Source organism: Pagrus major, chromosome 11 (genome assembly GCF_040436345.1).
Source record: "Pagrus major chromosome 11, Pma_NU_1.0".
Lineage (NCBI taxonomy): Eukaryota > Metazoa > Chordata > Actinopteri > Spariformes > Sparidae > Pagrus > Pagrus major.
The window spans coordinates 16,189,490-16,203,023 of record NC_133225.1 but is presented as its reverse complement, the minus strand read 5'-3'; the positions used below and the strand labels follow the sequence as shown (position 1 = coordinate 16,203,023).

General features: G+C 41.0%; 2 protein-coding genes across 2 annotated transcripts in view; one reads left to right on the top strand and one right to left on the bottom strand.

Annotated features, from left to right (window-relative positions):
• Positions 1–10,546, bottom strand: part of xpr1a (xenotropic and polytropic retrovirus receptor 1a) — a 69,942-nt gene extending 59,396 nt beyond the window's left edge. Inside the window, exons 1-2 of the mRNA XM_073476865.1 lie at positions 9,944–10,546; positions 3,092–3,143 (exon numbers count right to left, since the gene is read on the bottom strand). Of these exons, the coding sequence (XP_073332966.1) occupies positions 3,092–3,143; positions 9,944–10,012 (121 nt within the window). The 5' untranslated portion in view covers positions 10,013–10,546. The remainder of the gene's footprint in view (positions 1–3,091; positions 3,144–9,943) is intronic.
• A 1,259-nt stretch (positions 10,547–11,805) lies between these two features.
• The window catches only part of acbd6 (acyl-CoA binding domain containing 6), a 37,274-nt gene continuing 35,545 nt past the window's right edge, over positions 11,806–13,534 (top strand). The window contains exons 1-2 of the mRNA XM_073476867.1: positions 11,806–12,381; positions 12,607–12,671. Of these exons, the coding sequence (XP_073332968.1) occupies positions 12,103–12,381; positions 12,607–12,671 (344 nt within the window). The 5' untranslated portion in view covers positions 11,806–12,102. The remainder of the gene's footprint in view (positions 12,382–12,606; positions 12,672–13,534) is intronic.

The window sequence follows — 13,534 nt, the reverse complement described above, 5'->3', positions numbered from 1 at the left end:
TAAATTTCTAGTTGTCCCATGTGAAAGTAAACAGAGTATCTCTCTGTTTTGTACTGTTGGAAAAAGCAGCCATTGTGAAGCCACCACCTGGGACTTTAGGGAATTGAGATTTGATTCAAGTAACTGAGAAAATAATTGTCACATTCATCGACAATGACATTAATTGTAGGTGCTACCGTGCACAATTGGCCTGCATGGTCCACGTTGCATATGACACATACAAAACAAAAAATAAGTAAAAAAAAAACAAGCTGCCAAGTGTTGAATATTTTGGCACTTTAAAATTAGTTAAAAAGCCAAAAATCTGCTGTTTATTTTATTTCTAAAGAGGTGATGTGGAAAAAATGGGAAGCCATGGCTCACGAGCTGAGCGGGTTAGTCATGAACTGCATCGTTGGAGGTTTGATCCCTCATGTTCACATGTCAAAGTGTCCTTGGTTAAGACAGCAAAGTCAAAATTACTCCAAAATGCAGCAGCTCTGCTGCATTTTGTCTGCAAGTGTTTGTGAGAATTAGTGAAAAAAAGTGTTATGTCCACTACAGCAAAAAAAAAGTCAATTTTTTCACTATCATTCTGCCCCAGTTTCAATTCAATCAGATTTGACAGATTGAGTCTAGTCGATGTGAGAAGAAAGTGCTGCAGTAAGCTTGGATTTTTATAACACCTGCTAATCTTGTTTCTCTTATGAAAAGTCAACAAAATGTCAGCCACAGGAGAGAGCACACAGGGTTTAATAACGCTGTTTGACTGTGTCTACTTCTGTTTTCATTACAGCCTCTCTCTCTTCCCCATAAAAACAGTAAAAGGGACACTGTCTGATATATTCAGAGATTTCTTCCAAAGTCCATTGCTCATACTTCTTTCTTTGCAGTTGGCTGCTTGGCTGAGTAAAAAAAAAAAGTGTGAAAAGCTCACAAATCAATTTGATTGAGTGGCGAATGTTGAAACGTCACAACCATACCAGATGGATGACACAGTGTGATTTCCTATTGACTGATTGATCCCTTCTCTATTCATAAGACAACCTCACCTATCATGCGACAGGCTGACAGAGGCAGAGCAGTGACCCATGAGTACAGCTCAGACCTGAGACAGGAAATGATTTATCATACACGTTGAGCTCGCCTAGCATGGCTAACAGCCTCTGGAGACAGCACTCAATGGAGAGACACAGCTCATATGTTATCACAGAAAAAGACGTGTCAGTAGGTGATTTATTAATTTTCAACAGAGGGATGGCCCTACCCTATAGTAAAAACTATATCTGTAGTCATGTCTCCCCCCAAAAAATGTGTTTCAGAGGTGGCTTGGTCTGGGGATGTACTTTCAGAAGAACAGACGCTATGGAATGATCACAGAAAAATGATAGGACTATGTAGGATTATTACAGGCAGCAGTGTGTCTCCTCCACAACCACATGTTGTACTTGTCACTTTGATTGTGAAGGTAACACTACTATAGACTTGAATATTTATAGAATATAGTTCAGAGAATATGACAGACCCAAGATGAAACCGACAGACAGAGAGACTTCTGAGAGAAAAAGGCACAATTACTAATCTGTCTGCTACTTCAGTCCCAAGACAGCGCAATGGATTTGTGGATGGGTGCACAGTGAGGCTACTGATATTTCAGAGCCATGGTCGTGATCTTCTAACGTGCACAAACCTCAGTCAGATAAAGGATCAATGAGTCAGGCAAACAACCCCTCTCCCCCTGCACTCTCTCTGCTACTAGGGGATGGGGAGGGGGATGGCATGTTAACAAGAAGGATGCATTTTGGTCATTTTGCTAACAAGTGTAATGGTGTCTCCCCTCATTCCCCCCCAATCACCTAGTCTGTCTATAATATTATTAAATGTACAATTTAGGAACGAGCAACACCAATAGAAACCCAGCATGCACACAAAGCCAGTGAGCATTCCCAAAAATCACATTTCATAGAACATTTTCAATAATAAATCTCCTTTCACACCTACTGCAGTCAAAAACAAAGTCAACAAATGTCTGAAACAGATCTCTGTGCCTGAAGCCGACTCTTACACACAGTGTTACACACACAGACACACACACACACAGATGTGGCTCGGTCATGCACACACTCAGTGACTGTGTGTTATGTCTTTGTCGCTCAAGGATAGAATCACAACATACTCCCATCCACATCAAGACCGCTCAGCTGGAACAGAGCTCTGGGAGTCGCAGCTCTGCGAGGGGCATGTTGCACAACACCGAAAAATCTATTACTGTACAGACACACACATTTGGGCATGAGCGCACACACACTCATCACAACACAGACATGCAAGAATTATTCTCTGCTCCATCCCAGACTCTCCAGATATGCTTCCACAGTCACACAGACAGAGCTGCACATCATAAAGTCTCAAGCCTGCAGCTAAAGAAAGTTGTTTATCTCCACAAACAGGTTTCTAAAATAAAAACTATTGGTTTACATTCTTCCATCATCACGCATCACTTGACGTCTAGGGCCAAAGATTAATTATAGCCAGAGGCCATCCTTATCTTTGCTCTGCTGAGTAGCAACACTCAGCACTGCTGGCCACTGAACTCTGGTCTGTTTTGCTACTTGTTTTAAACAACTACGAGCTTACTTCATGAAGAACGTTTAAAGAGTGTAAAGCATCTTTTCCACCACAGCAAGTGTACAACAACCAAACCTATTCACTTCACCAAACTTTCAGCTTTACTTCACAGCATGTTTTGCCTCATATGTGCAGTCCATTACTGTACTTCATGCAGGTTAAAAAGCTAATCCGGGAAGGTGGACGGTAATGATCTGGTTGAGTTATAGCCTACCAAGTGGGCATGTTGGCAATGATTTCCACCTATTTTTAGCCGATGAAGGGCTGTTATTCTGGAGATGCCCAAACAGGCCCCAAGCAGGGTGCACTGGGTACAGAGGTGTGTCTGTGGGTGTGCGTGCGTGTGCGTGTGCGTGTGCGTGTGTGTGTGTGTGTGTGTGTGTGTGTGTGTGTCTGTCTGTCTGTCTGTCTGTCTGTCTGTCTGTCTGTCTGTCTGTCTGCCTCTGTGTCTGGGTTTGTTTATCCGAACAGGGAGTCTCCTTACCTTCTATGGATGGGGCTTGGTCCTGGGCAGCATACAGCATATCCTTGAACGCCTGGTGAGGAAATGAGGAAAAAAAATCACTGCCTGCAAACACTGAGCAAAGCAACACAAAAGACGGTTTACTGTTGTACTTCTGTCAGGATGTTAATATGAGTGTAAGGTCTGGGGAGTCATCCCAAGTCTACTCCACATCATAATGATCTCATTTACTCCAGTTACAGTTTACTAGTTACACAGATATTCCTAAAGCTTGTGATGGAAAAACTGAGAACAGATAGGCCCAACAGTGGTGTTTTTGGTAGCCAATTTGACAGAGCCATTCTGAAACAACAAAGAATGCCCACTTGTAACGAGTTTGTGTTGTCTCTCTTAGCGTATAATAACCTTTTGCTTGAGTGAAAGGTAAGCATGTAGGGATAGGAGATTAGAGCTGTACCTAACAATTATTTTCATTGTTGATTTACTGGTCGATGGTTTTCTTGATTAATCGATTTGATGTTTGGTCTATAAATCCTCAGAAGAAGATGACAAATGTTGATCAGTGTTTCCCAAGATGACATCCTGAAATATCTTGTTTTGTCCACAACCCAAAGATATTCAGTTTACTCCTCTAGAGGAGTAAAGACACCAGAAAATATTTACATTTTAGAAGCTGGAATCAGAAAACTTTTTTTTTTTCCTGAAAAATGTACTCAAACCAATTCATCAATTATTATTGATCAATTGATCAATTAATTGTTGCAGCTCTAACGGAGATGGCCAGACCCCACAAATTTTTCACTAAACAACAAAGAATGGACAAAGTACTGCAACTTCAGAAGAAACAGAAGTATTCAAGTGCATAAAGTAAATACTTACAGAATTAATTATAGATTCCTTCTATACATGTAATATGGAATATAGTCTATGCTGCATATTTTTCACTCTTAAGCACTCGACTGTCTTTTGCAAAGTCATGTGGAGCCAGACATACTTCCTTTCCTTATTTGTTTCACTGTGTTAATTTAAGTAAATGATAGCAACAACACAATAGCTAATAGTCATTCACCCAGGCAGAAGATTATACACAAAGAAAGATGACACAATACAGCTGCAAGCAACTTCTAAAATAATTAAAATGACAGATGAAGGACTTAATGAATGACAGTTTAAATTACAAACTAGTGTTAGACGATAATATTTTATCAAAGTGTGCATCTGTGTAATTAAAAGCGCATATTGGGAGGAAAGATAGAGACGGACTGACAGACCAACTCACAGATACAAGGCAGATAGAGAGAGAGATAACTGCAGTGGTTTCTCTGCAGGAAGATTGATCTTGAAGATAATGTGAACTGACAGATAATTACACGCTGGCTCATTTGAACATATCAGTGGTAATCAGAGAAAAGACTGGAACTGAAGCCTGTTTCTCAATAAAGATGTCTTTATAACTGCAAAAATAGAAAAAAAACACTTTATGAAGTTTAATGAAATACTAAATCAATAAGACAATGTTTACATTTTCAGGTCTCAGAGTGCTCAATACTAAAATCCGTCATTTTCTATTCAGCATTCAACTCATACTGTCAGTAAATAAAATATGTCATCCAAATCTAACAACCTGTATGTTGTCCTGTCTTATCCACTGATTATATCAAATTCCTCTCTGACTGTCCAGCCTTCTATATAACCCGCTGCTTTTGTAACATGGCAGTGAGAGAGCAGTGTGAGTAATCCTGTATGTGGGTGGGAACCACTCAGAAACTGCTATGCATTAGTAGCTGCCTGGATTGTTGCTACTTAAGTTCCTCTGTGAATTACATACACAATGAGACTCTGACGCTGGAGTCTAATCCAAGATGTTAACATTTCATCTGTATGTCCTATCATCTCTTCTCTGTCAGATAGAGATCACAGGAGACCAACTATGTACACACACAGCATTGGAGCAGGGCCCAAGCAAAAAGGGGCCCCCACCCAAACTAATAGGTGGGAAATAGGTTCAGGCAGGGAGGCATCGCCATGGTGATGGCAGTGATGGGAGAGGGGGCGGGGTGGCTCTTTGGGGAGCTGGGATAAACCTGCAGGCTTGGCAGTAATCAGTGGTGAAACCTGTAGACAATAACTAAACCAAGCCTAATGGGGCCATCAGTATGAGTGACCATGCATTAACGTGATGATACTGCATACTCACTAAAACAAACATGAGTGTAACACAAGTACCAGATCTAAGTCACTAAGTCCGACTGAGGCCTACACCGCAGATTGTGCAATCAATTGGATGTTATCAATGAATACTTGTGACACGTTGAGTGGACACTAACCAAAACATTTAGGTGCTAGGATGGTGAAATTCTCCCTCTAAGATGCTTGAGATTGTTATCCCTGTGCTTGAGTAGATCACACAGTGTGCATCATTAGACTGAGGAGTTCAGTGGTGGATCACTTGAATCCCTAGCTCTGTGTCTAAGTGGATCCCTGCATGTAGACAGAGGAGTAGAGAGGATGGGAGGAGAGGATGGAGGGAGGGGGAGGAGGGGTGCAGAGGGCAGGTCTGGTCGGGGACCAGATGTCCTCCCAGTGGGGGAGGAACGATGAGGTGAGGATGGAAGGAAGGAGGGAGGTATAGGAAGGGGGATTTCTCAGCAGTTGCCATGCCATGCCTGTTGTATACATAATGTTCATATTGTTGAACATGCTAATAAATCACTGCACAAAACAGAGATGATGTGAGCCATGTTGTATATTTTATGTACCATTACGTCTGTCACAATACAAAGCTCACTGTGCTGGTTTAGACATTTAAATGACATCACTCAGATTAATTAGAGAAAGACAAGGCTTCACCTTTGAACACACAGCAATCACTCAATGAAATCACAGTCAGGCACCTGTTTTTACCTCAACATAATATCACTTTGCTAGTTTGAATTGTAAATGCGAGTCTCTACAGGCACTTTCCTCCTCCTCCTCCTCATCTAAGCTTACACAAGTGATTAGACTGCAGAGGTAAATGCATAAGTGGCCTTGTTCTCCCACCCACAGACACATCCACACCTGCATCTCCATCTCTCACTCCTTCTATATACCTCTAACATTCTGTACACATTAGTTATTCAACATATGTTATGTTATTGAATCGTTAAACCCCTTGTATCACAGTGCATCACGCTTTATCACAAATTACATATTTTGTATTCATCACTGTTCTCTATATCACGATTAGATGGACACACTTATACTCAAGAAGAAATAGCCATCCTATGTTATTAATTAATGAAGCTCAAATGTAGAAGATTCCAAATTATCTCACATCTCTTCTGTTATTTATAACATAATTTTTTTAATACCCCTTACGTACGCACAAATGTTGGCAGTTGGCATACACATTTTGAATGTTTCTTGTTCTCAGTTGAAAAACTCTTGAAAAAGCAATCTTAATCTTAATGAGACTTCTTGATTGAATAAAGATTATCAATTCATCAAGATAATCAATTATCCGTACACATTTCTATGCTGTAATACAAGAAAGTTTGCTTTTGTACGATAAACCCTCAGGCATGTTGAGAAATTTTCATTTGTCGGAGTTTAGAAAAACAGCTCCTTTTATGTCTTTGCACTTAAAAAGACCTTTTTGTAAGACAAGTTGATTTTTGAGTCTCATTCCCAACTCGCTTTGGGATGGCAGCCGACCGTTCTACAATCCCAAAGCGTCAGTTTTTGATGAGTTGGGAATGAGACTAAAAAATCAACTTTTCTTACAAATAGCACCTTTAATAACTGTTATATTTAAAAGACACATCCTCTCCCTATCTATAAACCTACTTGCCCTGCCTTTTAGGAGAAGCATCTGGAGTCGGTCGGACATGCACACATCCATACCAAACAGCTGTTTAGCATATAGGTTTATACCTACAATCCCACAGGATATAGCACACACCTAATTGCTCGATCGCTCAATCACCTTGTCAATGCCTCCGTGTTCAAATGAAGTGCCTTAGTAACTAAAGTCTGTATTTGCTGGAACAGCCACTTTGCCGCATCCTTCTCATCTGCATAGAAACTAGCTGACCAATCTGAACAGACAGAGCACCGTTTTCTACACAATAGTCTGCTCTAAAAAAAGGAGGAGAGTGAAAACTGGGCAGCAGGTTAATTAACTAGCACACAAAGGCAAGAATATCCCTGAAAACCACAGACACTTTGGACGTGGGCAGCTGTAATATTGCATACACCACAGCATGGAAGCATCACATTTTACTGCATGGACTATGGATAAAAATGACGTGTTGCTGGAATAATGTGTCAGTGTGTCATTTAATGGACAGACAACTGTATTACAATACAGCAACCTTGTTGACTGCAGTGGCAACTGCAGAATAAACACGAGTGGCTGTTTTTGATGGCTACGACTGGGTGTAATAACTGAATACTTTTATGCATTTCGCAAGCTATCTGTAACGTTCCCTTCACTGCGTGAAGAATCCATGGACTTATGATGATGTGTCTGTTGCATCACAGCAGCATATTACCGCTTTGCATTTTTCAGAATGACATTAAAATTGATTTGACCCACTTTACTAAAGGCAACTGAGTTAACTCACTGCAGACAACTTTATTTGCGTTCTTGTCTCTTGACTTGTTTCAGAGGGCATAAAAGCCTTGAATAAGACGTCCATCATCTGTAGGTGTGAGCTCTCTCCCTGATCTCTGCCTATCCCGCCCACTCAGGAGGTAATGGTGTTTACAGAGGTCAAACAAAGACTGACAGCACAAATACACAGATATCCCTTCCTCCAAACCCTATATATAATTTAGATTTGAGCAAGAATACAAACTGTATGGATAGGAAGCAGGCCACCCTTCTACATAATTCAACATAGCTTCATATGTGACACTAATATGTTTGTATAGCATATACATATATAGAGTTTTAGAGATGTTAAAAAGGGAAAAAAGGCCTCTACTCTCAATGACTCAATGGCTGATTATAGTTGTGGTTACACCAGATGTATTGTTTTTCTTTCATTTAAATCTTATGGAAATAAGAAAATGAAATATAGGCTGATAAAGACAATCAATCTTTCAAGTTCACATAACGCAATTATTCCATTAATAAAGTAATAAATTATCCTTTGATATATCTAAAAAGATTATGCACCATTTCTGAAAAAGTAATGCAATTATTTGTTATCTAGAGCATCTTTTAAATTCAGTCGCCTCTAATGACTGATAGAGGTGTAAATATATTGCTAAAAAAATATATTAGTGAAACTTTAATATCACTTCAAGATTTTCATATCTGATATAACTGCACTAAACGCAGATGACAGAGAAAATCTGTCATCATCCATCTCAGGTCAGCGAGTGTGTTGCTGAAGACTGGAAGTGTAAAATGGCTGGTATGGCCATGCATCTGTCCCTGGGCTCACTCTGCGTCAGTCTGTGCATACAAAGACCCCACACAGGCTGTCCATGTATGTTGGTAATCAATGCAAGTAAAATTCTGTAGGAGAGTTGTCCTCGTTTCAATATGTGCACCTCATATCTGACATCTCTTTAATCTTTTCTGCTTTAATTATGCTGCCTGAAGATGTTTTCATTGCATAATGATGACAGCCTGGACAGATCCAACTGTCTACTGTATGACTTACACAACTTAATAACCATATTCAGGGCATGTTTCCAAAATAAAAACAGTGCAGTGAGCTTCTGTTGAGTCTGGGATGTAGGCTGCTGAGGTTCAGGGGAACGGGGTCTTTGTCTATAATTCATAGAGCTAAATGGAAAGGAGCAGCCTGCCTTGTCACTACATGTCTGCAATAAAGCTCTTAATGTAGACCAGCAAAGCAGAGAAGTGGGGTGTGAAAATAAAACACTAAAGTACGGTACACCACCAAACAAACAAAGAACATGTGTGTACACAAAGGTCTCTTTAAATCCACAGAGATCAGAAACCAGACTGAATATTGTGTTAGATGAAGACCTGCAGGTAGATTCCTCGAGACAAACCGTTCCTGTTTAATTGTGCAAAATATCAAAAACATCTACATAATAGTAGAAATACTGTGTATACATATTTTTACAAAACTGCTCAAAAACCAGGAATAATTAAATAAGAATATTTGCAATTTTACAACTATGCATAATTGATGACTTAGAGATGTCTCTTGTGTATGGTTAGATTGTTTCAAATAATAAAAAATGAAAGGATAATCCAAAGAAGATGAATTTCTTAAATGGAATTATGAATGCAATTGACAAAAAAACACCATCATAAAACCTGAGGGGATATGTATGAAAAAGGTAGGAAAAACGAGCAAATTGAAAAAAAAGGGGGGGAACAAAAAAACTTAACTAAAAATCAACTGTATCCATATTTGTTTTGCAAAGAAAATGCTAAAAAATAAACATACAAAGAAGCGAAATAAATTAATTATTTAAAGGATATTACGAAATATTTATAGTATGATTTGTTCAAATGAAAAACAGGATGATTTTGTGCATTATTCCAGTGCGGAAAGTATGTAATTGATCAGAAAACTATTCATTCTGTTCATTTCTCGGGGTGTAAACTCAGCAAACAGCAGTAATAAACACTGAATGCTCCCTATGGCTCTTAACACCCGCAGTCAATTTCCCCTTCATAAACAAAAGGACATCCCTTATCTTTCCCGTCGTTTATTGCTCTCAGGAGGCAGCTATACTGAAACTGAGAAAATATTAACAGCTTCTTTAAATGTGTCATAGTTAATAATGACTCTTATCTCCCTCTTTTCTCTGTGAAAAAGGGACGTATTTGTGGTACTTTCGCCCCATGCCCATATTCACAAGGCGTTAATTTCAGAGACATTATAAATGTCACTTTACCTCATACTGAAGATACTGTTTCCTCCACTCTGGAGTGATGTGGGACGAAAGATGCTCCGCGAATTTCATTTTGTCGGAACAAGTGTCCCCTCAATCCTCCGTTAAATCCGAGAGCGGCTGTCCCCTTCCCCGTCGACGCGACTTTTGTTATTTCAGTCAACTTGCTGTCTCAACATGCGGTGCGTCAGCCCGGCGCACTCCACTCCTCTTCACTCCACTTCTGGCTCGTCCCGGTCAGTGCACTCCGAGCAGATCCCGTCCCACATACTATTTCACGGGAGGGACGGCAATGGCAACAGTCTCTCTTTTAATAGCTGGACGGACGGCAGTTTAACGGAGCCGGTGAGAGTGCCTCAGTGACTTTGCTCCGTCCCTCCCTGGGCAGGTCTGGGGACATTGCGGTCCGCCATCGCATTGAGCCACAGCGACGTGGTTGCGTCAGCAGAGCGCGCAGTGGCACCGGTCGTTGTTGGGACCTCCTATGAAAAGTGTTGGCGGTGCGCTCAGGGAACCCCTCACCTCCTACACAGATCACTCAGACCACAGGCTCCTGTTTCATTAGGTTTTTGTCTCGTGCTTCCGTCTGAGACGCTTGTTGTCTCCACTGTTGAGTGTCTGCAATAAGATAGGGGATAGAGGAAAACTTCATCAGAGAGACATATGATATGAAAAGCTCATTTGAAGTTGACACTTGCAGCTAATAGTGCAAAGTCAGTGTATAAGGAATGCAGGCTACTTTTAAACACCATGATCGCCTGTCATAATCTCTGAAACAGTCCTATTCGACTCATGAATATAGCCTACAGACTTTTCCACAGAGTGAGTGTTCCTGCTTGAACATTTCTACAATTTATTTGGATGTGGGACAGCGAATTATAGATACGCTACCTGGATGCTGAATACAGAAGCCTTTATTTGTGCTCTGGGGACGCAGATAGTTTAGAGAGAACAGGATAATAAGCTACCATTACTTATAGGTTCTGCAAAAGGATCTCATTATACTGTGTCCATACTCCAAAGATCCCTACATTTATGACAAATATGGGATATGACAAATGCACCTACAAGACATACTTAACAAGCTGGATAGGCTATTCTGGGCTATTATACTTTTAGATCATTTCAAGACTGTTTGGGACAACTGCTCAGTGAGGGAACAGGTGACACTTCATCATTTTGCCAAGAGCAGCATCTGCTGGACAAACTGCGCTAATGCATCTTGTTGCCCAGTGCGTTAAACTTTCTACAGTTCAGCTGCCTCATGTCAGGTGTCGACACCATCTGTCACATGTAGTGTTATACATTCAGTTAATGTGATGCTAACTGCAGTGGAAGATATGCACTCGACCTGAATATATTGAAAGTGAAACTGGACAAATTGGACAGAAAAGTTATTAAATGAATAGCTGGCAGTGAAGCTGCGGCAATGAATTAATTAATTAAAGCCCAAATTAAATTCACCTGCGTTAGGAGGTTGTAGAATGAGATGAATAGAGCAGCTAACGTCAAGCTAACAAGCTAAATATAAGCTTTACAGACCAAAAATGACCATGTTGCCTGTGATAAAATGCGAATACTTTATATTTGAAGAGATTTTAATAACCCAATTTTTTTAATTCAAAGAATCAGTTGTCCTAAGCTATTAGCTACGGACGCTATTAGCTATTAGCTAACCCTAACGTTAGCTTACTTCCCCGTTAACTTTAGTCAGTTAACATTTAACTTAATTTCCGTTGTTTCCACATTAACCGAATTATTATCATACAACAACAAAAACAACATGTTTTTTCCCCCTATTAAATTATTAATCAGCTTTAAAAACATGGTCGTGCCAAAAGAAACAGGTAAATTCTTGTGGTTTCTGTCGTGTTTTTTCTCACCGCGAAGTCCGGACAGAAAATGCAACCGGAACCTTTGTCAGGAGCAGGAGGCTTCGCCGGAGATTTTAGTTGACAGTACCAGAGACGGACCATTGGTAGAAACAAATCCGACTGTAACGGATTCTTAACGATAACGGATTAAAAAAGCAAAATCGCCGCTGAAATACTCAACAAATAAATAAATCTGGCAGGTACTCTCCGTTCGTCTTGAACGTTTTTCATACGGATCTACGGTGCACGTCGTCTCTGACGTACGTTACGTTATAAACAATAATAACAATGGCTTCTGGGTCGCCGTCGTCCTCTCCGGACACTGCGACGGGCTCAGGTACAGACCCAGCCCGGCCCGACACAGGGGAGCCCCTCGGTGGAGCAGGCTCGGACTCGGACTCTGACCTAGGTTTGGGGAAATTTGACTGCAGCGCCATGGAAATGGGGGACCGGCTGGAGGGAGACGAGCTGGAGCGCGAGTTCGAGTCCGCAGCCGAGCGGGTACGAGATCTGGTCCAGACGGCCAGCAGGGACCAGCTTCTGTACCTGTATGCCCGCTATAAACAGGTGAGAATCGGATTAAATGGCTCTGTGATTGCGTAGGTCAAAATTAACCTCCAAATACTGTCACCATGTGGCTCTAGATCATAACCACGTACTGAATCCCCAACATCATGTGTCATCACTGATATTTGACAGTTGAGGTAGGCCCAGATGCCTATATGTTGTCCTCTATGTAATAAGGTATGGATAACGGTGGATCAGCTGAATAATCCTGACTTTTCTTTTCAGGCCAAAGTGGGAAAGTGCAATATACAAAAGCCTGGCTTCTTTGACTTTGAAGGACAGAGAAAATGGTATGTAGCCTAAGACTGGATTCAGGTTCCAATAAAAAAATGTGTTTATGTGTTTAAACAGGCATGTATGAATGATTTTGTCATTTTCAATTGTAGCTCAAATGGGACTGTCTGAGTCTGAGTGAGTGACTATCACATACACTGATCAGCCACAACATTAAAACCACTGACAGGTGACGTGAATAACATTGATCATCTCATCACAATGCGATGTTCTGCTGGGAAACCTTGGGTTCTGGCATTCATGTGAATGCCACTTGACATGCACCACCCATCCAAACACTGTTGTGGACCAAGTACACCCCCTCATCACAACAACACTACCCGATGACAGTGGCCCCCCAGCAGGACAATGTGCCCGACGCACTGCAAACACTGCTCAGGAACAGCTCGAGGAACACAATAAAGGGCCCAAGGTGTTGACCAGGCCTCCAAATTCCCCAGATCCCAATCTGATCGAGCATCTGTAAGACGTGCTGGAGCAGGTCTGATCCATGGAGGTCCCACCCCACAACATACAGGACCCAGAGGATCCACTATAAAACGCCCTGGTGCCAGACACCACAGGACACCCTCAGAGGTCTTAAAAGTCCATGTTTTGACAGGTCAGAGCTGTTTTGGCTGCACAAGGGGAACCTTCACAATATTAGGCAGGTGGTCATAGTGTTATGCCTGACCGGTGTATAATATGTGTGTGAGTGAGAGCCATTGAACATGTGTTCATGTGCACCTGCATGCTTACAAATGAGGAGTATATTCAATTATTTTAAAGTACCCCTTGCACTTTTGAAACAAAAAATCTGAAACAAATCCATTCATAAAAAACAGTCATTATAAAACAAGTAGTAACAGGTTCTCAAAAT